Here is a 26,207-nt window from a genome sequence, read left to right on the forward strand (position 1 = left end):
CATCTCGCAAGGTGGCAGTGCAGCCGATGTCTTTCAGTGTCACTCTACTACCAAGCTAAGCTACCAGAAGAACTGCGATATCTGGTAGGCAGGGTGACATCGGTGACCGTACAGGAAATGAAATCCCGCGAAATATTGGGAGAACGCGAAGAAGCGAAAGCGTAATAATCAGACGAGGTTGTCTTGTGAACTGATACAATGTGCGTGTGTGTGTGTGTTTTTTGGTAGAGCGGAGAGCGCGCCGCGTCGTGGTAGAACCGTTACTAGTGATACTGACAGGAGCAATCTTTGGTAGACAATTAAGGCATCAAAAAACCCTACAAGCGAATATTAGCGTTTGAGCAAAGTAAGTGGAAGCGGAATGCATCCAGTCCGGAGATTCATCCAGTTTAGGATGATCGTGTACCCTCCCGCCTCCCCGCCACCCTCGTGATAGCTGCCTCGGAATTATGCGTTGAGTGTGTAGCTAATAAACTAATCTATATACATACTGTTCTTAGTCCCAGATCTTATGAGATGCAAAGAAGGTAGTCAACAAAAAAAAAAAAGAAATCAATTGATGCTAGAAGGGTTGGTATCGACGGCCAGACGGCAGAAAGCAAGCAGGAGCGAGCGTTAGTGCGTACAAATGGACATTGTTGCAATGTTTTATTCACATTTAGAGAGGCTTTAATGTTGCGTTACCAAAAAGTGAGAAAAACTTCTTCGTAGGTTAGGTTTCCTTGCTGTTGTTATTGTTGTTGTTGTTGTTGTGCATCAACCAGACGATGTCAATTACGTTTCGGTATGACTCGAAGTTCCATCCATGCATTACGCACGGTTCCGCGACAAAAATTAAAAAGGTTCCAACAATCATCATTCGGTTGATTTAGGCGAGAAAGCGAAACGGCTAAGGCCCGATTCTGGTTCCGGTAGCATCGAGGCATCGGAAAAACCGGCACGCGGCGAGCATAGACCATGACAATACACTCTTTATCACCTAGCACCCTAGGGAATCGTGAAGAGAGCAGAAAGCAGAGGCGGAAATAGACGAGCAGTATTCGGATGCGAGGCTTGCGGTGGCATTGTTGAGCAATTAGAGCAGAGCGTTGCGGCAAAAGAAGCGCATTATTTGTAACCATGCCTCCCTTTTTCCTGTAAGCCTGTATTAGGAGCGCGATGCGTCGCCTCCAACCCCCCAGAGATAACCGGACCCATCGAGTTTGACAAGAATCTTTACCAGACGATTTAAGCGGCGTTTCGTTTTACCAATTTCAACGTTAGAGTCACTTCGTGGTAGTGAAGGATCGCGAGTTCGCTTATGTATTTACAACTGCAATTACAACCGAGAGTGTGTTTGTGTGTGTGCGTGCGTGTGTGTGCATCGAGTGGTTTTTATCTGTATCCTTGATGCGGTATTGCGAATCAGCCATAATCAGCCGAGTAGCAGAAGGCGACGGCGAGTACGGAACCAAATCGATTTACACACAAAAATAAAAACGTCCTAATAACGCCCAGTGCGCCAAGTAGTAGTAGTAGTAGTAGTAGTAGTAGTAGTGGTAGCAGTGCGCCAAAGAGGTCGAGTCTATCATAGCAGTTAGGAAGAAAGGAAGAGGATGAGGCTGTAGTTCGAATGCAGGAATGAATATCACTAGATCACCGTAGTAGTGTGTTTGTTGATAGGAATCCCGCTCTTTCCCATCCGGATCCACCCCCCTATCCGGTAGCATGAGTGCGCACCGTACGTAGCCGAAGTGTACCTTAACGACGAAAGCGTTGCTGATAGGCCCCCTCCCTTTCGTCGTCCCTCGCCCTCTTAGAACTGACCTTTAAACAAGTAACTGTGCTGTTATCACGTACACAGTGTAGTAAACGATGTTGCTCCTCCCGATCCCCGATCACTGCACCAACACAATCACCCGCACGATCACCGCGGTGTTAGGCGCGTTACCAGGGAAACTGTTTTTAAGCAAAAGGAACCCCTCGAAATGTTGAAGCCAAGATACCGTTTTACCTAGAAGTTGTAGCACTGAACCCGGTATATCATCTAAGCAAGCGAGCTAAGCCCGTACCGAATGTTTGCGGGCCGGTGTACAATGATGTAACGAGCAACACACATTTTAAACACTCCTTCCACTCCCTATTGTCAATCCTTTTTTTTTCTTCCCCTCCAAACAGCTGCTTGTATCTTTCTGTTGCATTTTTACCTCCGAACGCTGGCTTGCAAACGATTAGAAGATTCGCCATTTTAACCCCCGTATTCCGTTTTGACCTAGGGTGACTGCTCCAGAAAGAGAGACAGTGGGCAGTGGGGTGACCCCGTAGCAAATGGTGCCAAACTAGTGATTAACAGGATATAATATAAATCGCGTGTATGAATGTGTGCACGTAAGTGTGTGTGTGTGTGTGTGTGTGTGTGTGTGTGTGTGTGTGTGTGTGTGTGTGTGTGTGTTAGAATGTATGTATGAGTAAGATTGGATGTGAGTGTGGTTCCTTGAAGAAAGGGGATCCAATGAAGTGCGCGTCGTTGAAAAAGGAGGCAATATTGAATATGGGCGTTTGGAGCGTTGGTGGTGCACCGAGCGCATCACCCGTTAATGAAATCAACGCGCCGTTTTAGACGGCGTGCGGGCATGAGATATGTGCCGGAACACTGAGATAGATACTAGCAATAAATACAGTAACGTTCAATGAATGAAATCCTCCGTTGATCAATCTTTCCCGCCAAACGCCATCAAGAGCATACAGTATGCTCGTCTGTTTGCTATGAAAGAAATTAAAAAAGACTGACTTAAAATATGCAGTCTTGTTGTTATCGTGCAGTGGTTATTTAATAATTGAAAACTGGAATTTAAACAAAAAAAGTATGATAATGATTTATTTATAATGTAGTAGTATAATGATTTAAGTAGCATAATGATTTATTAATTTTGCGAGGTCCGTTTTATGCAACCTAATGATTGAAAAATGATTTTATGTTTTTACTGCACTACTACAGCTCCAAGTTACCCTCTGAACTTGGTAACTTGGAGCTGTAGTAATGCAGAAAAACAAAAAAAAAATAGTTTTTTTCTTTCTATATTTGTTTCGTCAAGTAATTAACTTATCAATTAATGTCTGCTTACGAAAGTTGATGCTGATGATTTTCCTTTCTTTTTTTGCTCAAAAAGTCAAACGCGGAATCAGGTGCGATAGAACGAGTAGCACGATTAAAAAAATCATCGAACGTTCTCACATCATGCGCTTCAAAAAAAGAAGCCATCAACACTCTCATGGGACGTCCCAAACCATCACATTTCCAACACGCCAATCAATCATATTCAGCAAAGGAAGGAAGGAACGTTTTTCTTTTGCCTTAAATCAAGTGTTGCTATCAATTGGCACCGACAACAAGTCTTCATCATGCAAATGCTTCATCATCGCTTCCGCTGGACCTGGACCGCGACGAAGCGCCCCAAAAAGCCGCCAGCTCAGTCCTGGCATCCATCAATCATTAGCATAAAACGGTGGCCCAAGGAAGAGGAGGAGACGGTGGCACGCTCATTTAATTGGTGAAAATGATGGCCAACCATACATAATACATTCATCAGCAGCAGCAACAGCGACAGAGGCCACTAGCAACGGGGGACTGAGAGCGTTCTGGCGTACGACCGCGGTCCCCAATGGAGCGAAGCGGAGATCGATCAATCAGAGGCTTAATCCACGACAAATTGACAAACTCATTGCTCCACCAGTGTGTGTGTATCTGGTGTGGCGGGAGTAGCTCCACCAATCTTGACACCCTTGGAATGGTGTCCATCAAGCGGATGAGAGAAATTAATTTCTTTCTAGATCAAATTCCCCCGGTTGGCGGTTGCCGCCAGTATGCATCGTAGTAGGTCGAGGAGCGAGGATGTCATAAAATCAAATGATTTGACACTTGTTTTCGCTAACGAAGCCACTGTGGCCGTATGTGTGTTAGAAGATCCTTGGTGGGTTTTATTTGGCGCCACGTAGAACATCCTTCTGTTCGTCCCTTTGAGCCGTCCTGGCTCGAAATACGGATTCCAATCCAGGAGAATTTGATAACTAAGGTAAGTTATCGAGGTACTTATGGGGGCGAAAGTTTTGATTTTGTTTGTTACCTCCTGTTTCCATCGTCGTCATTTTCTGTGTTGCTTCGATGGCAGTCACAGTTTACTATTTTTATGTAAAAAAAATCAACTAACGCTTCTAAATCGAAATCGATCACCGATTCGGTAATCCCAATCGAAATTACTTCAATCAAATTTTGATTAAATTTCGATGATGTTGCATTTAATAATCCCACTAGAATCACCTGCGTGCATTCGGTTTGTTTTTAATAAAACTCTATGAAAACAGCCTCGAGCACTCGTGCGCAGTGGTGTCACGTTTCAATGTTTATCCAATTATATCGTACCAACCACACACACACACCCACGCGCACGCATGCCACATCGGCAGCCACTTTCCACACGTGACGGGCAAATTGCATTTTTATTACATCATCGGGCACCGGATAGATTATTGTGCACTTTCGGAGGCCAGGCTCTGTAACAACAACAGCAAACAACAACAACAACAACATCATGGGTGATGGTCGACCGCCGCCTACCGACATTGTTTGTTTGTCTGATGCACCCATTTCGACCGGAAATCACGTTCGCAATCTTTGCCTCTCATCAGGCATCATCACACATCGCTCGCACACACACACAGAGCATCCAGCACCAATCTGAAGGCACGCCTGATGCATTATGCAAAACACCCCCCAAAGCGGTTGATTGCGGTTGGCACAGTTTAATTCCCTTCCCCCCTTACCCGCTCCCCCCTCCTCACCCCTTTTCCACAGTCGCTGATGGGTGGCAATTTTCATTTCTCCAGCATTTCACATATTTACAGCTACTTATCGAACATGCTGCAGGTACTTTGGAATTGCATCCTGTTTCTGCTGCTACTCGGTAAGGTTCGTCGATGTGTTCGAGTTGCTAGGTAACTAGTGTGCGCGTGTGTGTGTGAGCTACTACGATCTCCTTCGCTCAACAGGACTCTTCAAGGCTTCACTGGGGCTCCGCTGGCGGTGGATTGGAGTGTGGAAGTACCACGAGCTGCATTCGTCCCTCGTGTACGATGAGTCAAGCAGGTAGACCGACGTCTAGCTCGTCTTCACACACCAAAAACAGGAATCCAAACACACACACATTGTTCTGCTCATCGTTCCAGATTGAAGCAATTTCTCGTGAATTTCGTCTTTTTCCTCGTTTACCCTGGGGTGCTGGTGTACCGTTGCTACCAGGCCGAGGCACGCCACGGTTGGGTGCAGGAGGAGGACGAGCAGCTGGTGGAGCTGACCGTCGACAAAGGGCTCGGGGAGGATGAGCTGCTTCGGCGAGGTATGCTACGGGGTCGCATGATCATCCAGAAGCAGATCGTTCTGAACGATTCACTGGAGGAGGAGGCGGATCTCGAAGTGACTCCGGGCGTCGAACAGGTGGACTATGATGAAGATGATAGTTTTGAGGCGTCAATACGCGGTCGTAACGACAACGACGATGAGGATGATGACGACGAGTGCTACGAGGAAAGCGAGAAGCCTCTTAACCTCTCGAAGGACTGTCAAATGAATAGCAGGAGAGCTGAACAGGGGCGAAGCGACTCCTTGTCCGAAGAAGAATCCGACGATTCTGAGGACGGCGATGAGGTGGAATTGTTTCACTCTACGATGATCAGACCGCAACACGCATTCTCCTCCACCTCGACGATGAAGGACTTCAAGTAGTGCCATCCCGTTTGGACCAACCGGAAGTTGGACTCTGCAGGGAAAGGAGTACATATACCATTGATTTACTACCACAGACACTAGCTCCCAGAGCGCGTGTTGAAAATGAGGGAAATGAAAGTTCCCAACCGCAGCCCCCGACCCCCTTCTCTACACTATGATGCGTTGATAATAAAAATGAACAACCACATGACTCCTATGATGGCGCGCCGATGCTGGCAACCGATCGTGCAGCATAAATCTTTCTCACTCCGATCCGATTTTCCCAGCCCCGGGCATGCAGCAGCGTGTTTGGTGTAACCCAAATTTATGAGCTACGAAAAGCCGCATAATAATAATAGCGAATGCTCCATCCGAGTGGCGGACTGCTCAATCACTTCCATTCGGGCGACTTCCCGCCGACGGCTGATGGATTGCCCAAATGTTCACACCCCCGGCCGGCTGACCCTGCCCCCCCCCCCCCCTTACCCCCGTTCCCCACCCATCTGGTGTGACTCATAAATGTGGAAATGTTGTGCAACAAATGGGGCTTACGCAGCGCAGCGCAGCGCGCGCGTCGCGATCTCCATCTTGCGGCTCGATCGTGCCCCTCGTTCTTCCGCTCCGTGCGCTCCGTGGCACACACACACGCACCGGCCGGGGGTGGTGTTGAGTTTGATGATATGGGGTTTCGGTTTCGGAGTGAAAGCAAAAATACATCCCAAGTGGTGGCGTAGGGGGGGAGGAGCATGAAAATTAAAAATTAAATTCCTCCTTCGCCTCCACCCCACACACACATGCCGAACGGGGACTGCGATGATGCAGGCCGAGCGCTCGCTGAAGAGGGGGTTGTGGTTGTGAGGATCTATTTTCGGAATGTCATGGCTGCAGCTCGCGCTCGGTTTGATCTCCATTTCGCCTTACTGCCCTCTGTCGGGCTGGAGACAGCCGGAAAGGGGGTGAAGGGGGGTGTCCACTGTGTCTCTGTTTGGTCTGTGAGTGGTCCGAGAAGTCAAAGCAACCAAGCAACCAGGGGATTGATGAATGTGCATTGCGGGAGCTAATGTTTGCTCGCTTGTGGTGCCCGGCATGTGTGTTGCCATCGGCATGTTCCGTCGTTTCAGGTAAAGGCCAAACGGAACGGAGGCGGCCGGAATGGGCCCGAAACTTGTCCGAAACCGAACCGAAGGAAGAAGGGTGGAGAAGATGAACCGCGCAGCATAATGATAACACGACGCCTCCGAAGGGGGTTCCATTTCAAGTGTTAAGAACCGTGCGCCATGCCGCCGCCGCCGCCGCCTGCATCGTGTCCGCCTCGTGAGACAAACAACATTAGCTCGGGCATGATGGTCTGGGCATGAGTGGGCTGCAGGAGGGCGTGCAGCCAGAATTTATGATGTTGGATGGTGCGTTGCGCAACGAGCACAACGAGCGAGAGCGCGGCGCGCGTCGGTTCGTCTTCGCTTCGGAAAAGACATTCTTGAGACGCGTTTATCGAGACTGTGGGGGGAGGAAGCTGGCCCGTCCCACTGCCGTTGGCCCACGCCGGTATCGGTCGTGTCCGCGTAACGGTGTCAGCTCGACCGCTCTTCTTCAGGAGCTTTGGGGAGGTGGTTCAAAGGTAGGCGATGAAAATACGACCGTAAGATGTGCAAACGATCGGTGGCGGTGGTGACGATGTGAGGAGCGAAACTCACCAAGGTACACCCAGGGCCCAAGAGGATCAGAGCTGGATGGATTATGGAGTTTTTTTTTGTCGGTTTTAATTGTTGGTATAGTTTACAACATCAGGTAGACATTATCATTTAGACTTCTTAGCTTGCTTTGTAGTGTTTCAGTGTTGCAGCACTAATTAGGCGTGCTTTGTTTGGTGTAAGTTGCTGTATTTAGTAGTTGAGCGTGTCAACAAGTGCATCGCTACTTCATTACTATTTCCTGTTACTAAAGTGAAAGAGTATTCCTATTAATTGTGGCTTTTCCGTTGGCAATACTATCTGTCCGTGGAATGTCTTTATTCTTGGTCGTCTTTTTTAAGATTAGACTATGAGTAACCGTTTTCAAGAAGATGTACTTAAGACAACTTGCTACAAATAAAAATCGTTTTTTCACCACAAACCGCTTTCTGGTCGTATTGATGCACAATTCTCTATGGGTCTTATTAAAAGTCTGCTTCATGAACTCACTTAACAACTATGCTGTTTGTGTCATTCTTAAGCTGTCAAGGAACTAGAAACCTGAAACCTGAAGGTGAAGGCTGTTCTCTATTAGGCTAAAACACTCTAAAACCTTGACCTAATCCAATCAAACTGTAATGGTGGATTAAAAACCTTCGACTAAATCCTTCTTGAGTGTGTTAGACCTGTCCAACCTCGCATTAATATTACTATTGAACATTCTCCAGGCGAGACATTGAACTATTTTTATAAAATTAGACATCGCGTGGAGTCACTTGAGGTACTCGAAGCAATATTCATCCAAACCAACAAAGGCCGTTGCTGATGATGCTGCTGACGGCTGATGAACTGGTTCCCAAGATTGGAACTGCTTCTGGAGAGAATCTTCTGCCCTGACTGACTGTGTACCGTATAGAGCATGAATCATACAGCTCGCGCCCTAAGCCATTCGTCGTTAATTGAGTTAAATTCGACGGACAAAGTCCCAGAGGGCGGCACTTGGATTCCAATTTTCAACCCGATTTCCGATTTCGCAATCCGCCAGCTCGAGGCACGACTGATGGCGGATGAGCGGGGATCATGTTCGTGTACCTACACACACACACTCTTTCTCTCTCTCTGCCTGCCGACCATACTGCGGACCATGCTGGGATACAGTGTACTGGGACAGCGAGGGAAAACATACCTCAGGAATGCAAGCGGGTCAAGCGAGCGTCAAGTGGGCGATAGCAGGCGATGGGCTGCTCCCCCACACCCAGCATCCAGCCTCCAGCATCTCCATCTTTTGTCCAGAGCACCCACAGAGAGCGAGAGAAAGAGCAGAGCAGAGAGAGAAAGAGAGAGCGCGCGAAGAGCTCCGGCATGATAGCGGCATTGGGGCTATGTGGAGCAGCGCGTCGTGCTTTCGTTTGGACCTTCCGGTTCGGGATGGAGGCTTGGCAGCATCCACCGTTGCTCTGTCCACCCCCTCCCCCTACCCCTACGCCACTTTCACGAACCGCGCACTCCACTTTTGCCATCTACTTTGTCGTCGCTTCTGCTTCACTTCGCCACCCTACCACTCTTCGTCCTCTCTCTCTCTCTCATCAATCGGCGTGCCTACCGCTCGTGATTATCCCCTTCACCACTGGCCGCACCACTAGACATCCACCAGACCCCCCCATGCCGTGGAAAGTGGAGTCTACGCCTCTCCGAATGGCCGCTGCTGGAACGGAACGGAACGGCATTCTGTTTTTGTTTTCACTCGTTCTCACTCTCGCACAGACCTGGCCCCGGGCCCGGAGCCGGGGATACCCGCGAACTGGCCGCCTGATTGGAGGTGATCTTGGGGATCCTCCACCATTCTCCTCGATCCCATCTCAATTCACGATCGGACCGTTGTCATCCATCCTCTCCGGCCCGTCGCGAGTCCTCGCTCTCGATCGCGTCGGGGTCTGGGGGTATTTCGGATCCCCCGGAGGCGCCAGCTGACGAGGGTCTTGTCTACGCGGTTACGACGACGACGGCGACGACGACGACGACGATTCCGCGAGATCATCAACAGACCAGGGGGATGAAGCCGATCACTACAGTCGAAGGCTGGATATGGCATTTTTTGGGGAAAGTTTGAAATAAATATCTCATAAATGGAAACAATTATTTAAGTGAAAAATATTCAGTCAATTTGTTGTGAATAAAAGGTCAAAAAAGGTAAAACCTACAATAGGAAAAATGCAAAAAATGTAAAAAGCAATAGAACTTTAGGAATAAAAACCAAATAACTCACAAAACCCATTGTCCAACGTTTGTTTGATTGTCTTTAAATGATGTGTTAAAGGCGATAAAAAGATGTTGTAATAATAAGAAAGTAGCATTCCCTCTTTTATCTTCTACTTGGTTAATAATAATAATGTATTAAAATATCGAACTAAAAGATGTCTCCAAGCAAGGAAAGGAAGACAACAACTTGAAATCAACCTCAACGTCGCCTGCTGCGAATCGATGCACCGGATGGTTGTTGAGCTGTTCGGGCATCGCCGCGCGGCGCCTACTAAGCCGAGGTGCGACTGTTGTTGGTCTGCCGAGGAGAGTAGCAACCCGCGTGGAGAGCGCGGCACCACGCGAGAGCGCGCGTGAGAGCGCAAGCGCATGACCATGGACCATGGGGTGCTGGTGGTGGAGGGGACTACCCGCGTGCTGATGCTGGTTGAGCCGCCGGCCGGATGGGCGCACGAGAAGCGAAAGGGGGGAGGGCCTGGTATCGAACGCTGGAAACGCTTTTTTCTCTTTTTATGCTCACGCGTATCGATCCCGTGGGGCCTCCGACAACGACGACGACAACGACGACGATCTTTACTTGGTTCGATCGATGCGCGCGCGCACACACACCCGACCGCGACGCGTCCTCCACGTCGCGCACTCTCTCTCTCTCTCTCTCGCTCTCCCACTCGATGTGGTGGCTCTCCCCCCTGGTTGGAGCATACACCGACCACAGACGGACAGGGAGCAGCAGCATCTCGGTATTTCATCTCGGCATTTGTGTCGTCGCGCGCGCGCTTCTTGTATCGTGTCCCGTATCCCGTGTCCGTCCGTCTGTCCGTTCATCCCCGGCGTGATCCGGCGGATCTTGCGCCGTGTGTTTTTGTTGTTGTGGCGGTTGTGGTGGTTGTGGTGGTGGTCGATCACTCTGTTTACCATCGCGACCTGTGTTGTTGTTGTCCGCGAACCGTGACCACACCATTGCTGTTGTTGTTGTTGTTGTTTACCATTTTCTGTCCCTCGATTGTGGATTGTGTTGTTTAGTGACATCGAAAACCCCGGGGCCGGTCGCTGTATTTGCGATCGTGTCTTGATGTGTCACGAAGCACGCGGCGTTGTCTAATGTGACCATATGGTGTGTGTGTGTAGCGTGTGTTTACCAACGGTACCGCCGGTGTGCACATCTGTGCCGACCCTCGTCTGACGCCGCGCGTTGTGTTGGCGCGATCCTGGAGTGACCTCATTCCGTCTCCTAAAGCAGGGAGGGGGGAGCTGTGCCGGGCATGCGCACGCCGCGCATTCGCGATCCGCAAACTTCGTGAAAGAATGCTGTGACAAATCGACGGTCGAGCTACACGATCACAAAAGGAAGCAGCCGCAACGCGAGGCTCGCGCCTGCTTGGCTGAAAGGTTTTATCCGTGTATGCGTGCATTGCGCAAAGTGAGTGTGTTCCCGTCCCGGATTGAGTGGAACCACAACCAATAGAGGAAAGGCCAATAGAAGGCGTGTGTTTTTTGCGATAGAATAGTGTCAAAGGAGTAGGGAGTGCTCCGTGTGGTGTGTTGGCGCGCGCGCGCGCCCCTCTTTGTGTGTGTGTGTGTGTGTGTAGTGCACGGGAAAAACAGGTTTTCCACGGGGCATGCCGCTACGCCGGCGCCGCTCATCATCAGCAGCAGCCTCATCAACCGACGCCAACTACGGGGTAAGAGGCTCTACGAGGAAGCCACAGCGCATCAAAAACAGCAGCGCAATCATCCCGCAGCCGATCCCGCAGTAGGCTGCGAATAGGTTAAGCAGAAGGGAAAAACGGATGCCCTGGCGCGAACGGCGAACGGCGCAGAAACCAATGACCGTGAACAGCCAACCGATCGTGAAGAGGTAATACCGTCTATTGTTCTCCATCCATCATCATCATCACGATCTGTCGTCACTATAAGGTGCGCGGGAGCTGTCAACTGTCAATTCTAAGTACGAACAAGATGTCGCCGTGTGTTGTGGAGTTAAACCAGCTGTGAGTTGGGGGACAATTTTAGGGTTTTGCCAAGAAGTAGCACTACCTTTGGGGCTACAACACATCACGTCTTGATCGCCCTGAAGCCCACCGATCGATCAGCGCGTTGGTCAGTTGGCAATTGTGTGTCTGGCTGGTGATGGCTGGTGGTGCGTGTGGCCTTGTGCGTGCTTAAACTTCAACGACAACCTCTGCGTCGCTCCTCCAGCACACATCTGCCCACCAGCCACCCCGGGGCTTGTAGCACTTGGCTTGGCTGGTTCGCTTGTAGCGCGGAGACCGTCGAGCCACGGCAAAAAGGCGTCAAGGTAAACCACCTTCTGCGCGTTCGATTTGGCAGACCACCGGACGTTCTCACCACTCCTAGCCTTCTCCCCCCGAAGGCAGGCCTGTGCGAAGGCTTCGGATTCGAATTCGGTCGGTTTGGAATGCGAAAATGGTTGCTACGCTTGTTGTCGGTACTCGCGGCGGGTTCTCGCTGGGATCGTACGAACGGCTCGGATCTTCCGATGCGTTCCGATCGCTAACGATCGCTTTTGGAAGGTTGCGGATGGATTTGATGAGCGGAGCGCAGCATCTTCCATGGGAGCTGTTGCTGCTGCTGCTGTTACTGCTGGGCCCGAAATAAGTCCCGTTAAGTAAAGAAGGGCAGGCATCACTGAGCACCTCGCTCGGGGGCCGGGGACCTCGATAGGCTAAAATTAACTCCCATAGAGGCCAGGGTGCAGGCCTTGGAAGGGCCCACCGGGGTAGTTATTTGGAGATCTCTCGCCCCTTCCCGGCGTTCCCTGCGCGCTACCCCACGGTAGCACTCCAGCTCCAGCTCTAGAGTTCCGGGAGTTCAAGACTCCCGGGAGCGCGGCCTCGTACGCTAATAGAGACCCGCGGTGCGGTGTGAAAGCAGCTGAACTTCAAGTGTTATTGCTGGTGTTTGCTTCAGCAGCACCCAACATCAGCAACCATTAGCGGCCCCTGGGGGTGTGGTGTGTGTGTGTTCGAAGACCCTAGCTTCAATTGCCCAGCCCACCACGCCATCGCGGCCAGCAACTGGAGAAAAACTTTGTTCCAATCAAGGGAATATCACTTAGCGCCTTCGACAGCAGCATGAGAGAGAGCTTACGGAGGGGAAGCGGCGACCGGAACCGGGGTACATCTGGAATGTTTTGTTGGGGATCATCACAGCAAGATTCTCCCTTAAGACACTTCGGGCTCCTCTCTGGGCAAAACAGATTTCCTGGCGATATCTTAAAAGCAAAGAGGCGCTCTCCGTCTGCTCAAAAGGCACGTACAATGCGTACAATAGAGGCCCTTGGATTGCGTTTGGATCCTTATTTCCCGACCAACCAACCGCACCAAAGCCGCTGCTCGTCCGGCTCGTCATCTGACGCGGCACAAGCTAGAGGCCGAGTTTTGGTAAGCTGTCAGCGTGCGTGTATAGCCCGTCATCATCATCATCATCGTGCTCGTCGTTGTCGTTGTCGAGGCTGTCATCCGTGAGCTGACAAGCGGAAAGAACAAATTCTCACTAAATCCGGCACGCATATCACGCACGAGCACGAGCATAACTGCGAACTGCATGCCGACCCCATCTGAGGACAACATCATACAACATTGGACAACGCATCGCCTCCCTTACCCTCGGTTCGTTCGTTCGTTCGCACTCTATCTCTCTCTCTCTCTCTCTTCGCCACGACACATTAAAACGAGATTCGAAGATGGTAATTATGCGTCTATATTTATCTGTGGCATACACCGGCACCAGCATAAGCAGGCACGGAGACCTCCGGTTGTCCAGAGCCGGTTCTCCCACTGCTGCTACTGCTGCTTTGGTTGGTTGCTGGCTGCTGCTGGCACTGGCACTGGCACTGGAAAGCGTAAACATATGGCCACCGCGAGGCACCCCGAACTGAGGGTGCCTCTAATGCCGTTCAGCTCCCGGGTGTCGATGCGGTCGATGCGAGCAATGACTTCCGATTGCGCCAGATTGCCCGCCATTAGACGAGCTGCCAGCGAGCACAAAACAACTTCATCCGGCCCCCGGACGAAACGGACGAACGAACTCCTAAACCGACTCCTACGGGAACTCGATCATTCCATCGGATTCGCCTGTGTACCTGTATACCCAGAGCAGGTTGATGGCGGATCCACGTCAACGCACACGGTGTGCCACGACCACGACCGTACCGGACAGCGGTTCAAACCGGTCCAAGCGGTTCCGTGCCTTTTCCAGCCTTACCTTGGAACTCTCGCTCGCTATATTGCTCTCGTGAGGGATCAGCGCAGGGGCCTGTCAATTACCACTACCGAGCTCCCACTCCCCTTCTCCGGTAAACCCTTAAGCTGTAGCTCTCCCCCACTCTCCAGCCCAGGTTCTTAACGCATTTCCTCCGTCGGTAGAACAATGTCAAACTGTCATTTGAATGACGGCGAACGGGCTTGACGCACGATCGTGCGTCGACCGGGCAAGTCCGGAATGCAAAATGGCTCGTCAAATCACAGCTGCTAATTGAGGTGCTCGTGCGCTGCGCCGCGCCGCGCCGCGCCGAGTCAGCCAACATAAATAACGTGCTGGCATTGGGTGTGGGGCGTGCGGTGTGATGAGATGCTCCGGCGAGCCGTTGCAATGGCGGACCGATGGTGCACGGCATAAAGACATTGTCGCCCGTTTCGAGAGAGAGTGGGCGCAAAATTGCACATTGCGTAATGGTCTAATGGGGTTCCTGCTGCTGTTGCTGCTGCTGCTGGGCCGGTGTGGCTGTGGGTGGATCAGCGCATCGTCTTCTGCAACGACCGCGTTCTCGTGATCATCCACTTGACCAGCTTGCGGAGCGTTTGCTTGAAAGTTTGCGAGCCATCGGCGTGTACAGACTGACTGCACGGGGCGAATTGATCGAGTGTGTGGGCAACGCGATCATCGTTCGTTAATTGCATGAGTGTGTGCGCGCGCGCTCGCGCGAGGTTTTGGCTTAACGAAGCTTCGCTCTAAAAGGAGTCAATCGCCAAGCCTCGTTTTTGTTACGGAACATTAATGATGTGGGATGAGGCTTATTACAGATGATGCACTTGATGTGTGTGTGTGTGCGATGTGTGCCGATTGCCTATTAGCATAGATGAGGCCAACATTACTATTTAAGACCATCAACCTCTTACGGTTTGGCCCGTTATTCATAGTTCCTGAACAATTAGGAAGAACCATCGTTGGCAATGGCTTTCTTCTGTCTCTGGACACATTTTTGAATTCCTTAGGCCGTCTGAATGACTCATAGAGCAAAACAGATGTTCTGAAGGCAATAATCCCAGGGATATACTCCATTTATGTCAAAATGACTCACTTCTAAGACTGTTTGGTTGTTTCCTAAACAATTTAGGCTACATATGGTCGCACGGTGTTGCGAAATGATACGTAGGCCTGACTGATGTCTGTCCTCGTGAAACAGATGGTGCAAAATTTGGATCAACTAGATCACAAGCAGAGGAATAGCCTCTAGGCTTCTACTTATACGATTCATTCACCAGCCCATGCAAGCTATTCCATTATGAAATGAGTGCGTGTACCAATTTACATAGGTTTGTCAAATATTGTATTCCATTTCGGTATCAGTTGCTGCTAAGATTGCTGGATCTCTGCTCGATCCATCAGCAGGGCGCATTGATTATTCTGCTGTCACCCTGTCACCTGCTGCTTGGATTGGTTTCACCTTACGCTGGTAACGCAATCATGTAACGTGAAAGTTAAATGAAATAGAGACTGCGCGCATAATAAAAATTAGTCCGTCAACACACTCTGTTATGTGAATGTGAATAGTACGAATCTTAGGGCGACAGCAGCAACAGCAGTAGAAAAGGAGAAGAAAAGAAAATAGAAAAGGAAATGGAGTCCAATTGTACAACTCCGATACCCTTTCTCGGATTTATACCGTCGACCTCGAAGATCTTTCACTTTACTGGCACGGCTGCGGACGGCTGGTACAAACGTGAACATCGAATGTCGGCACCACCCTCGGAACATCGGTTCCAGTTGAGAGCATATTTTCCCTTTCTTTGTGGTGGATGCGCCCGTGCCGACAGCGGCCGCATCGTCCCCACCAATGGACGGTGGCGTGTGAAGTAACCGTGCAACGAGTGCGGAGATTGATTGACGTTTTTCGTCCGAGGTTATTTCCAGCCAAACACATCTAGCAACTTTCATCTGACGGCACGACGGGCCTGCAGGTTTGAGATTTAATCAATCAAAAAACTCTCAGCCCTCGCGACCGTGTTCGGAGGGGGGTTCGTGTGGAAGCAAACGAAGTGTGATGCTGCTGCCGTTGACCACGCCACTCCGAGATGAAGTGGCATTGCAGACGGTCCATTATTACCGCATCCGAAGTTTGTATTTATTTGTTTTCGCCATTCAAGTCCACCGTGCGGAGCGGGGGTGAGGGGTTTTTATGGGGGCATCATAAATGTAGGCGGAACACTGTCGTTCGTTTTAATCTGGGCCGCCCCCTGCGGTACCATAAATTAGCAATATTTCGCTAATTAGATAATTGATGTGAGTGGATAGTAATCAAAATAACTTCCAAAACGGTGATGGTGGCTGTGAGTATTATTGTTTACTTCACACCATGCTGATTAGATTGAATAGTGAATATGGGTTAGCTCGGTGAATGAAGAGCCCAGCACGCAGCAGCAGACGCAACACGTTTTCGTCGCTCGCTCGCTACACAGTGCGTTTAATCTTTTTTAATTTGATTAATTAAAGAGCTTGTTTCTTATTCGAGGCTCCAAAATTAATTTATTTAAGTTGACGCCCACTTGCACAACCCCAAAATTAGTCGAATGCAGTCACCGGACAGAAATTCCTTGGAAATAATTAAATTTAAATTCAAATCCCACCTCACTCGCAGCAAACGAATGTTGCTTGAATAGCGCCTTGTTGGAAATAGTTTGCTTGCTCTCGTGTCGCGTTTTGTCTCTCGCTTGCTCTAAGCCGCGAGAGCGAGATAGCGCGACGTTTTGCGGTTGTGTGCGTGAAATTCCGTGTACGGGATCAAAGAAAAAGAAGACCGGCGGAAGAAGAAGAGTTTCAACTCGCAGGGCTGTAAACGCACACCGCACAAAAAAGGTGAACCGCATCCGAGCGAGACAGCAAATCGATTCCGTACGGCGCGCCACCTGTGCGAGAGTGAGAGAGAAATAGCGCGCGTCGAACCGTCATCGTCGTCGTCGAACCGCCGCTGGTATAGTTGCTGTGTGAGCGCCCCGTAAAACTTGTTCGAATGCGAAAAAAGAGGTTGGATTTCCGTCGGATGTTGGTCCGTCTTCCGTCTAGAGATTGAACGTTGTGGCAGCCGTTACGCGCGAAGTGTTTGGTCAAGAATTTCCCGGCAATCCGTGCTCCCAAAGGCTGCGTGTCCTGTTAAAGAGAAGTGAGCTGAGTTGGCTTTAACCCCCCTTTTTTTAGGTTCGTTGGTCCCTGGCCACGGATATGGTGTGTGTGGTGTAATATTCCGTGCCCTTCTGGCGTCCCTTTTTAGGATCCACGGAATTGACGGTATTTGAAGCGTCGTGAAAGAGGCTACTGGCCACTGATGGTTCCGACCTCCTTCCTGTGTTGCCCAATGCACCCACGAACCGTGAAATAGACGCCTCGGAACGCCATCGCTACGGTGAGAAACGCAGCAGCATCCACCGCGGAGCGAGACGCGCGCTTTCGACTCCTTCCTAGTTGTTTTGACGTGCAATTGACGTTCAAACGCCGGACACACCGCGTCCGCCACCGTCGCCACCGATCCCTCATCTCGTTGGACGCACCGCGCGGGGCGATTGTTGGAAAGGACACATTTTGGCGGCTGGCCCCCAACCACCTTCCTCCCTCCACCTGCCGGCGGCTTGTTCCGCTTCGCAACGCGCGACTCGCACCCATACATACGCTCTACGCGCTCACCCATACACACGCGGCACGCCGTGTACGTACACGCGACCAACCAGCAGCACTAGCAGCAGCAGGCAGAAGAATCGGCAGCGCCAGCAGCAGCAGCAGCAGAGGCAAAAGCATAGGCAGCAGCATAAAGTGAGGTTGTGTAGTGCGGTGGAAAACAATTGGAAACCCGTGTACCGTATGTTGTTGGGTCCCACCGTTTGATCTTGGGAGTCGGTTCTGTGTGTAAGTCCCCAGCGCCGTCGTGTGCCAAGAGCCACCACAGTGGGTTGCCACAGAGGCAGTAGAAGAAGAAGAAGAAGAGGCAGCAGAATCGCCTGCTGGCTGAGTAGCGGTCCCACAAAACAACAAAACTCCTTTATTTTCGTCCCTAAACAGCGCGCGGTCGTGTGTTGTGCGAAACCAATAGAAGAGTCCCCAAGTGTGTGCTGGCAGTGTGGCCTCTTTTCTCTGTTGTTCTGCATTTTTGTCGTGTGTCCGGTGTGCCCGTGTGTTTGTTGTGTGTGCGTACGTGTTTCTGTATGCGGAATTTTCCACCATTTAACCAGCAGCCGACCAGAGAAGCCAGCAGCAGCAGCAGCAGCAGCAGCAGCACTACAAAGCGTCGTGCAATTTTCTATCCTCCAGCTCCCAGCGTTGCTTTGATCTGTGCTGTTTAGCGTGTGTGCCCTCTCTATCCCTCCCTCCCCACCAACCAGCACCACCGTGCATTGTATGTTGTGTGAAATTGGAATTGTACTAAAGTGAGAAAGCAGGCGCCAGTGAATCGTCGACGACAACGGAGCAGGCGACGACGAGACACGAATCAATCACTAGCAGCAGCACCAGTAACCCCCAGAGCGCCCAGATTAGCCGCCGAAGACGCCGCCGACAGTGCGGGTGCAGATACCGGTAAGTGAATCACTCTCTAGACCGCCCTGACTAATGTTTTCCCCGTTTTTCGCGCGTTGACATCAATCTATTTTGCGAGGGAGCGAATGAGCAAGCGAGCGAGCGCGAGAAGCAATCGATGAGACCCGGAGGCCCCCACCACCACACCTTGCACCTTCGATCTAGGCAGGCCGCGTGGAATATATGCCAGAGCAAGAGGGAGCGATAGTCGGAGAAAGAAAGAGAGAAAGAGAGCGTGGCTGCCCAAGTTGCAGGCGGCGCGATTATAGAAGAAAGATAAACAGCTGAAATGCGATCGAGAATGTCTCCTCACGCGCGGCATGCAGAGAAGCTGTTGACCCTTGGAGAGAGGAGGGCGTGTGTAGAGTAAACAGAATTGCGGCTGGCTGGCTGGCTGGTTGGGCGAGCCCCCTCCCGCAAGGGTCAGGTGTAGGCAGGCGACGAGGCGTATAGAACGCCGGCTGCCGCGAAAGATGCGAAAGGTCATGGTGCGTGGTGTGGGGATCAGGTTCATAGGAGAGAAGCAATCGAACCACCCCAACCCCAAAAGGCACACTAGCGTAAAGAGCAGCGCGCGCGCGTATGGTGTGTGTGTGTGCGCGCTGTGTGCCCGCTAGTCTGCTGGTGTGTGAGAAGGGTGGAAAATACGGTCTTCCACGTAGTCGTCGTCGTGGTCGTCGTTGTCGATGGTGATGGTGGTGGGCCCCCGTGTTGGCAAGGGGTTTTTCCCTTCATTTTTCTCCGCTTCGAGGCGCCTCTATGGCCCGGTTTAATGCCTTCTACTGCTGGTGCGCTTGCGAGCGAGCGAGCGAGCTAGCGAACGAGGGCCAGCGATGTTTCTATGCTGCTTATGCTGCTTTTGCCCGCTATGCGCTGGTGGTATGCGTGAGCGTGCCTAATGACAGCTCTCGAATGACGGAGATCGTGCGGCCGCGATACTCACGAAAACCGGATGGTGGAACGGAACAACGAGCTGGTTCGGTTGGTTGGTCGGTTGGTTGGTTTCTCCGTCAGCGACGAGAGAGGGTTGCTTGGATGGCCCACGGCAGCAGCAGTGAAACGCACTCGCGCTGCTGGCTGGCGTTCTTTCTTGCCCTGTCCGGACACGCTGTATGGTGGTGTGCGTTATTCATGAGCCATGATCGATCGTTTCCAACCCAACACCCGTCCTCAGCCGTCCGGACAACCGTCCCATTTTGGATTATTCAAGCGGAATGTTTTTTTATTTATTTATTTTTCATTTTCGCAGCCGGCCGTGATCGATGTGTTGGGTTTGTTGTACGTTTCCAATTGCCAATAACCGGGCTCGGGATAAATTGGACACTCCTTGTGTTCTCAGTACAAGCGTTCAATTATTTTGTGTAAATATTGAACTTACTAATTATTATCTTCGAAAACAACAAACTGGAGCAGCACATGGCGTTGAAACATGGTTGGATGAAAAATATTTTTTCTTATTTTTAGTAAGTTAAACAACGATAATTTTACAAAGCAAACAGTTATTTTTAGATAGGGAACAGAGCTATAAAATGGCCAATTTTACCTTCCGATCGCAACGCCGTACGCCCTTTGTTCCTTTGTCCGCGCCAACCACTTTATGCTTTTTTCCAGCATATGTCGTGATGTGCAGACGATAAACACCACATTGTTTGCAACCGGCAAACCTCCCCGCCATTCGTTAACCGAACGCGGCCCAAGAGCGACAGAGACCGACACCGACATCAGGAAAATGTTAATTTCGCAAAGTCCGCTCTCACTCGGCAAGAAAAACATCATCCTGCGTCCCTTCACCGGAGCCAAAGAGCCATAAACATGCCTCTCTCTCTCCGTCTCTCTTTCTCTCTCTGCCTTTCTTGCTCGATGCACGCACGCAAAACACTCGCAGCGTGTTTACTGCTGGCTGGCTGGCATCCCCAATTCGCGAGATAATCAATGGAGAAAAGCAACAAAACCACCTCCCGCATGTGACAGCCGGTCGGATCGGATCGGATCGGTGTTCTCGGTCCATTCGCGACTGGTTGGCGTGCGTCAAACGCATCTGCCGCTCTCGGGGTGTGTGCAACCAGCGAAACGACGACGATGGGGTGCACACAAAGGTACAAAACACCCCAAAGACGACCGTGTCACCCCCAAAAACAACGGTTGACACATCATCCGGTGATGATGGGGGCACCGGTAAGCCGGCTAGCAGCTTGCTTCTCGATATTCATTCTTGTCCAAGCGGCAACAGCAGCAGCAGCAGCAGCAGATTGTCGAGGCTTTTTGCGCGAACTGCGGTGCAAACGATCATAGTCGCAGTAGTAGTTGGCCATGATGGTGCGGGCTTAACGTGCTGTTAGTATTAAAGTGTAATTTATGCTCGCGAATGCGAATGCGAAGTAGGCCTCGCAAAACGAACAAAGCGAACCATCGCTGGGCGGCGCACATCCATACGAGAGATGAAACGATGCGCGTGATAGAGAGAGAGAGAGAAGGGAAAAAGGCCAAGTATGGGCCAAGGGTTTAATATTTCAAGCCGGATTCGATCCGCAGCTAGGGGCTTCCCGAACGAACGCCGCAGTAAAAGGGAGGGAGCAAGAAGCTGTAAATGGATATCACCGCCATCGCTATAAATTGCTGCTTCCACACACAGAGCACAGCGCACACTCGCGCATTCCGTTTTGTCCGCTTGGCTGCACACACAGGCACAGGTTTGCGTCCGGGCGCACGCGTGTGTGCGTGCCAGAAACATGCTCGTCGTCACAAACACATCGGTCGTTCGGAAATCGGAGATAAAGCGAACCCTCCCACCGGTGACTAGCAATTCCATAAAAGAGGAATTGCGTCCTTTTTTAAACAAAAATATTTCTTAAAATTATTTGATAATTACTGTCGATTAAAATCATATCCTATGTTTCAGTACAACATAATTTTTTCGTAAAGTTTTCTCCACATTTTCTTAAAAGTTTCCTAATTTTTAGTTATTCTTCCTCAAGGTCCTTTGAAAACACTCCGTCGTCTTCCTTGAAACATCCAAAATGTTAAAAATTATAGTATATTTTATTTTAATGTTCGTTTTTGACCAACAAAATATATCGCACGACATACAGTGACCCTGTCGTGTCATTTCTAGGACGAATGTTACAGAATAAACCCTAAATAATGATTCCTCTTTTGGCTGTGTCTGCTGTTTGTGGATGCTGCTTTCATCTCCTTTCCGAGCCGGACGCCCTTTCTGTTTGTTCGCCGCTCCGGGTGCGTTCGGTTGTCTGTCCCGAGGGGTCGTCTTCCGTATGCTCTGCTGTCCCGTTTTCATGTTGGTTTATGCGCGAGACGAGGGTCGTTTGGGTCCGTGCTCATCTTCGTAGTGGTGAACGGTCGGAAGCCATAGGGTGACGAGCCAGGCAGCCATTGCTTGCTTGGTTGTAAAGTGGCATTGATAAGTTCCTTTAACATTTTGTTTAGTTATTTTAATTTTCTACTTATATAGACTAATTTTGAAATTATTGAATTGTAAGATGATTAGTTAGCGTTGTTTGAATCTAAAGTTTTAATAAATTGAATTAATTAGTTGCTTTATTTTTAATCAATTTCTGTTAATTTCATGTTTTGCCCCTAAAGTAAAACAAATGCTTTGAAAGAATAACTGAATAACTTCAATAAAATGCAGGAAAAGATTCTGATGATTAAAAAAAACATTCAAATATTGTGAAACCTACCATAATGCTGCGAAACTTCCCTAAACCTACGGATACTATTCATAGAATTCCATATTAAATTTATATTTAAACGTACAGTGACGAGTCCCGTAGCAGTGGAAATCAATTTCATAATCCCGAGAATTTAACATTTCCCCAATATTATGCTTCACAATTGACTGACTGTGACGTGATCCTGCGGAACGGTTTGGGGCTAAAACCGCCCTGCCTGGCCACTGAAACGCGGCACTGTTTTGATTTATGCATGGTCCTTCATCATTTATGTGCTGCAACACTCAACCTCCTCTCGGCCAATGCTGCGGCTGCCGATGCTTTCGATTGACAGTTGGGGAGCGATACGCCGGCAACCTTTCCCAGTAGTTCCTCCAAATTTTATTACCCAGTTGGACCTCCTGCTTGGACGACGGTCAGGAATGAGAATTGGAACGAGGACGAGGACGCCGAAATCATCTTTGCTAAGCTTTATTTGAATTGTGGCACCGGGATGGCACCGAAGCGCGCTGCTGCAATATTATTGGCGAAGAATTTATTGCCGACCAATTTCGATTCGATCGTATTCTCTCGCTCTCTCTTTCTCTTTTTCTCTCTGCTCCTCTTCTCTGTCTCTCTGAATGCGGAATAATAAGCACTGTGCGTATTAATAATATGGTCGGCGAACTGTGAAATATTGTGCCGTTGTTGGAGCATAAAAAGGTGATCAAAGGAATGGAAAATCGTCGCTTCCCTCCGGACCCCGCAAGCTTGATTGTTTTCCAAGTATTTCAAATAATCTTTAGCAAATGAAGCATATTTCTAATCAAAGTAAATTTGTGTGAAGCCCTAGCCTGACTAACTTTGACGTGAGACAACCTAGAATCCTTATTAACTGCGGCTTCTTGATGAAGCTGCTATTATGATCCCTTACTTTACATTTGCTGCATCATACATAAGACAGAAAAGAAGAGCTTTCAGCTGCTCTCTCATCAGTTTAACAGTCTCCCCTTCAATCTGACAGTGGCTCGTGACGTGAAAAACACGCCAACAAGGATTATGCAGCGCAAACCTTGTGCTTTCGCACACGCTCCTACGTTAAATCCTTTCGGGATCTTTCGCGGTCCTTCCTGTACGTCGAGGGCGATGGCTGAGAATCCTGTTTTGCTGCAGCTTTTGCCAGCATATATCCTAACAGTCGATCCTTTTGTGCGCAGAACATAAGACACGTTCTCGGTTGGAAAAATCACGTTGCTTCCTGTAGTCCTCTCTGTAGCTAATACCACGACAAGACTTGTCAATAGCTGCACAGACAGTTCCCTGAATCCAGGATATCTACAATGCGCCAATACGTCTTCACTAGCTCCTCGCTCTCACATGCTCTGCATTTCCGCGGAGGGGGAATTAGTTCCCCCTAGAGTATCCATTTCTCTAGAGCCTAGAGCAGTCAAGTTCACCTTCTCGGAAGGCGGCGCATATCATAGGGCTTACGGGTACTCAACATAATTTATTTCGCTGCAGCAAATCGAGTTTGTGCACCTTATTATCAATCATCGGCGTCGTCATGTAAGCTATTTGTGTCGTACCAAGAACCCAATATCAGTTCTTCTACAGGCAAAGAAGCTTGTGCAAAGGAGCAGCACTCCTTTAGTTCCTCATTCCTTTGGTGGCTAGCGGAGTGTGTACCATCCGCATCCAATGGTGGAAGGCGCACGAGCATTAATTCTCTTTCTCTATCGAGCGTACCATTGACATATTGCCATCTTCAACTATACGTAGTCGCTTCGTTAATTGATTAGATCCAATGGCATCCGGCATTCGCATACGCTCGTCGTCGGTCGTAGCAATACCAAATCAATTAGGATTTGGTTTGTCGTCGTCTGCAAACACCGTCTGGTGTCCTTTTGGTCACTGGTCCCATTCGCCCGCTGGTTAGCTGGAAGATCGTCGTATGAGGATTTGTGGAATTACATGTTGGGGATGTTTGGCGATGTGTCGATCAACGGTCTTACGGGCCAAAGGCTAAACACCTTTTCCTACGAACCCTGTCGTGCCATCTGTTGTATAGCTTGCAATTTGAGTTTTACAATAATTTTTACTAAACCTTCAACCCTGTTCCTCGTGGGTTAAGAGAGCATAGCAGCCAGCATGAAAACAGATCCGTATCGCCGCCTGCTTGGTTGGCTGGTTAGTTGGTCCGGTCCGGTCCTAATGTTCTGTCCCCTCTCTCTCTTTTGTCTTTTGGCAGAAAAGTTGGCAAAAAACTTTCAAACGTTAATGAACATTTAATGTTGGCGTTGCCGATAGATGCTGCGTCAAGGGAGGAGGACATGTTTATGAGGGAGGGAGAGAGGGAGGGGGGGGGGGGTAGTGAAGATGGTGGGGGCCGGCTGCGCCATTGTGTGTCCGGAGGTTTAAGAAGTTTGCCGTTGTTCTCGGCATACTAGCCGGCCGACCACAAGGAAGGTTCGTTCGCATAAACTTATGCTTATGGTGCGACGACTACTCAGCAGCAGCAGCAGCAGCAAGAAGTCAATTTGTATTTTCTGCTTTGTGTCGGAGCACAAGAGGACAGCCAAGCAGAATCGTCCTGTGGCTGGCTGTGGTGGTTGGCGTAAAAGTAGACATCCCCCCGCCACCCCTTTCTGAGCCGTTCTAAGACACAAAATGCTAATGAGACTCTGTTGCGTACTAATGACACACATACACACACACATACACACAAAGTTTCTGGGTTTGAGCACCCCAAGGGCCACAAAAGGAACGAGGTATCTGCAGCACCGTTGATTTCGTTTCGGAACAGAACAGATCGTTCGCAGCGATCGAAACCAATCCGGCCAACCGGCGGGCGGGACCGGCCGGTATATGTTATTGGAGGACCTCCATTAATGATTCATCGTTTGTGGTATTTTGCGCCCGTCCCATCTCGCAGAGAGAGGTGTTGTATCTGTTGAGGAGACGTTCGTTCAATCGTGGTGATCTTCTTAGTCATTCACTAAGGTAGAAGCCGCAGAAGCCCCCAAAATGAATGGAGGAGATGGAGCCGTAGCCATCGGATTTGGGTTACGATGTGCGTCGTGCGTCTTGTGTGGGGCGCCATGTGGCCTTCTCAGAAAAGGTCCGCAAAAAGACGCAAAAAATGGTGGCCAAAAGTGGTGGTCCGTGGCCGTGGCTAAGCAAGCGTTCCGGTTTCCGTTCGAATTGAAATAGAATATTTTCTCCATGCCGCCTCCACGCCTTGGCCATATCATGACGTTTTGTTTGACATTTTGGAACCCACCTCCTAGTAAATTACCATTTGAAAAACGATACAGATAGATAGAGAAAGAGAAAGAGAGATAGAGGAAGGAGAGAGAGAGAGTGATCGTGTCTGGAGTGGTCTGGTGATTCCCTCTGGTATTAAGGCTTCCCGGACGTATCTTGAGGACGTTGTGACGCAAGCTTTGGATCCGAGAATTCGATATCCATTTTTACTTTTACGCACGCTGTAAGGAATGTCCACAAACAACAAACCTGTCTAGAGAGAGAGATTTGTTTTTTTTTTCTTGTTTCACTATCTCACCGTTCCTCCGTCTCGTGGATTCACATTGGCAAACTGATTAGCATAACAAGGCATATATGTTCGCCTCACGCACGTGTTAACACGCGGGTGTATCACGGTTTCAATTTCCTTCCTTTTTCCCATCTTTTGTGGGGTGGAGTGGCTTGTCCGAACATAATATCCTCCCATCATCGGTCATAAAAAAATCGTTTTCCGATAAAGCGATGATGATTTTTGGATGTAAAACAACCCTCCCCCGATAACAGGTTATGGAGGATGTCGCGGCGCGCGCCCTTTGTGGTTCGATAATCTGGGCGTTTAAAGTTAAAGCGAATCGCTTATCTAAAACCGATTCGATCGTTCGCATTCGACGATGCTTTATCAATCTCACGTCACACTGGCGCACCTTTGTCTTTATTGTTGTGTGTGTTTTTAACAATCCTGTCCCGGCGTGCTTTAAAATATATATGGTTTCCCCCATGAATCACTCCCTCTCTTCTGCCGCGAGAGAGATTTTAAGGCTA

General features: G+C 49.7%; 2 protein-coding genes across 9 annotated transcripts in view; both read left to right on the forward strand.

Annotated features, from left to right (window-relative positions):
- The window catches only part of LOC125951117 (uncharacterized), a 14,334-nt gene extending 13,826 nt beyond the window's left edge, over window positions 1-508 (forward strand). Inside the window, exon 10 of the mRNA XM_049679718.1 lies at window positions 1-508. This exon is cut by the window's left edge and continues 12 nt beyond it. Coding sequence (XP_049535675.1) covers window positions 1-88 — 88 coding nt within the window. The 3' untranslated portion in view covers window positions 89-508.
- Window positions 509-10,731: 10,223 nt separating this feature from the next.
- LOC125951145 (ubiquitin carboxyl-terminal hydrolase 36-like) overlaps window positions 10,732-26,207 on the forward strand; it is a 48,460-nt gene continuing 32,984 nt past the window's right edge. The window contains exons 1-2 of one of the 8 annotated variants that reach the window (XM_049679760.1): window positions 16,628-17,106; window positions 17,180-18,474. The gene's annotated coding sequence lies outside the window, so the exon portion shown is untranslated. Of the gene's footprint in view, window positions 11,528-16,627; window positions 17,107-17,179; window positions 18,475-26,207 lie in introns of those variants that run through there. The other 7 variants (XM_049679761.1, XM_049679765.1, XM_049679766.1 and 4 more) reach the window with 7 other exon arrangements.

The sequence above is a fragment of the Anopheles darlingi genome, chromosome 2 (assembly GCF_943734745.1).
Source record: "Anopheles darlingi chromosome 2, idAnoDarlMG_H_01, whole genome shotgun sequence".
Lineage (NCBI taxonomy): Eukaryota > Metazoa > Arthropoda > Insecta > Diptera > Culicidae > Anopheles > Anopheles darlingi.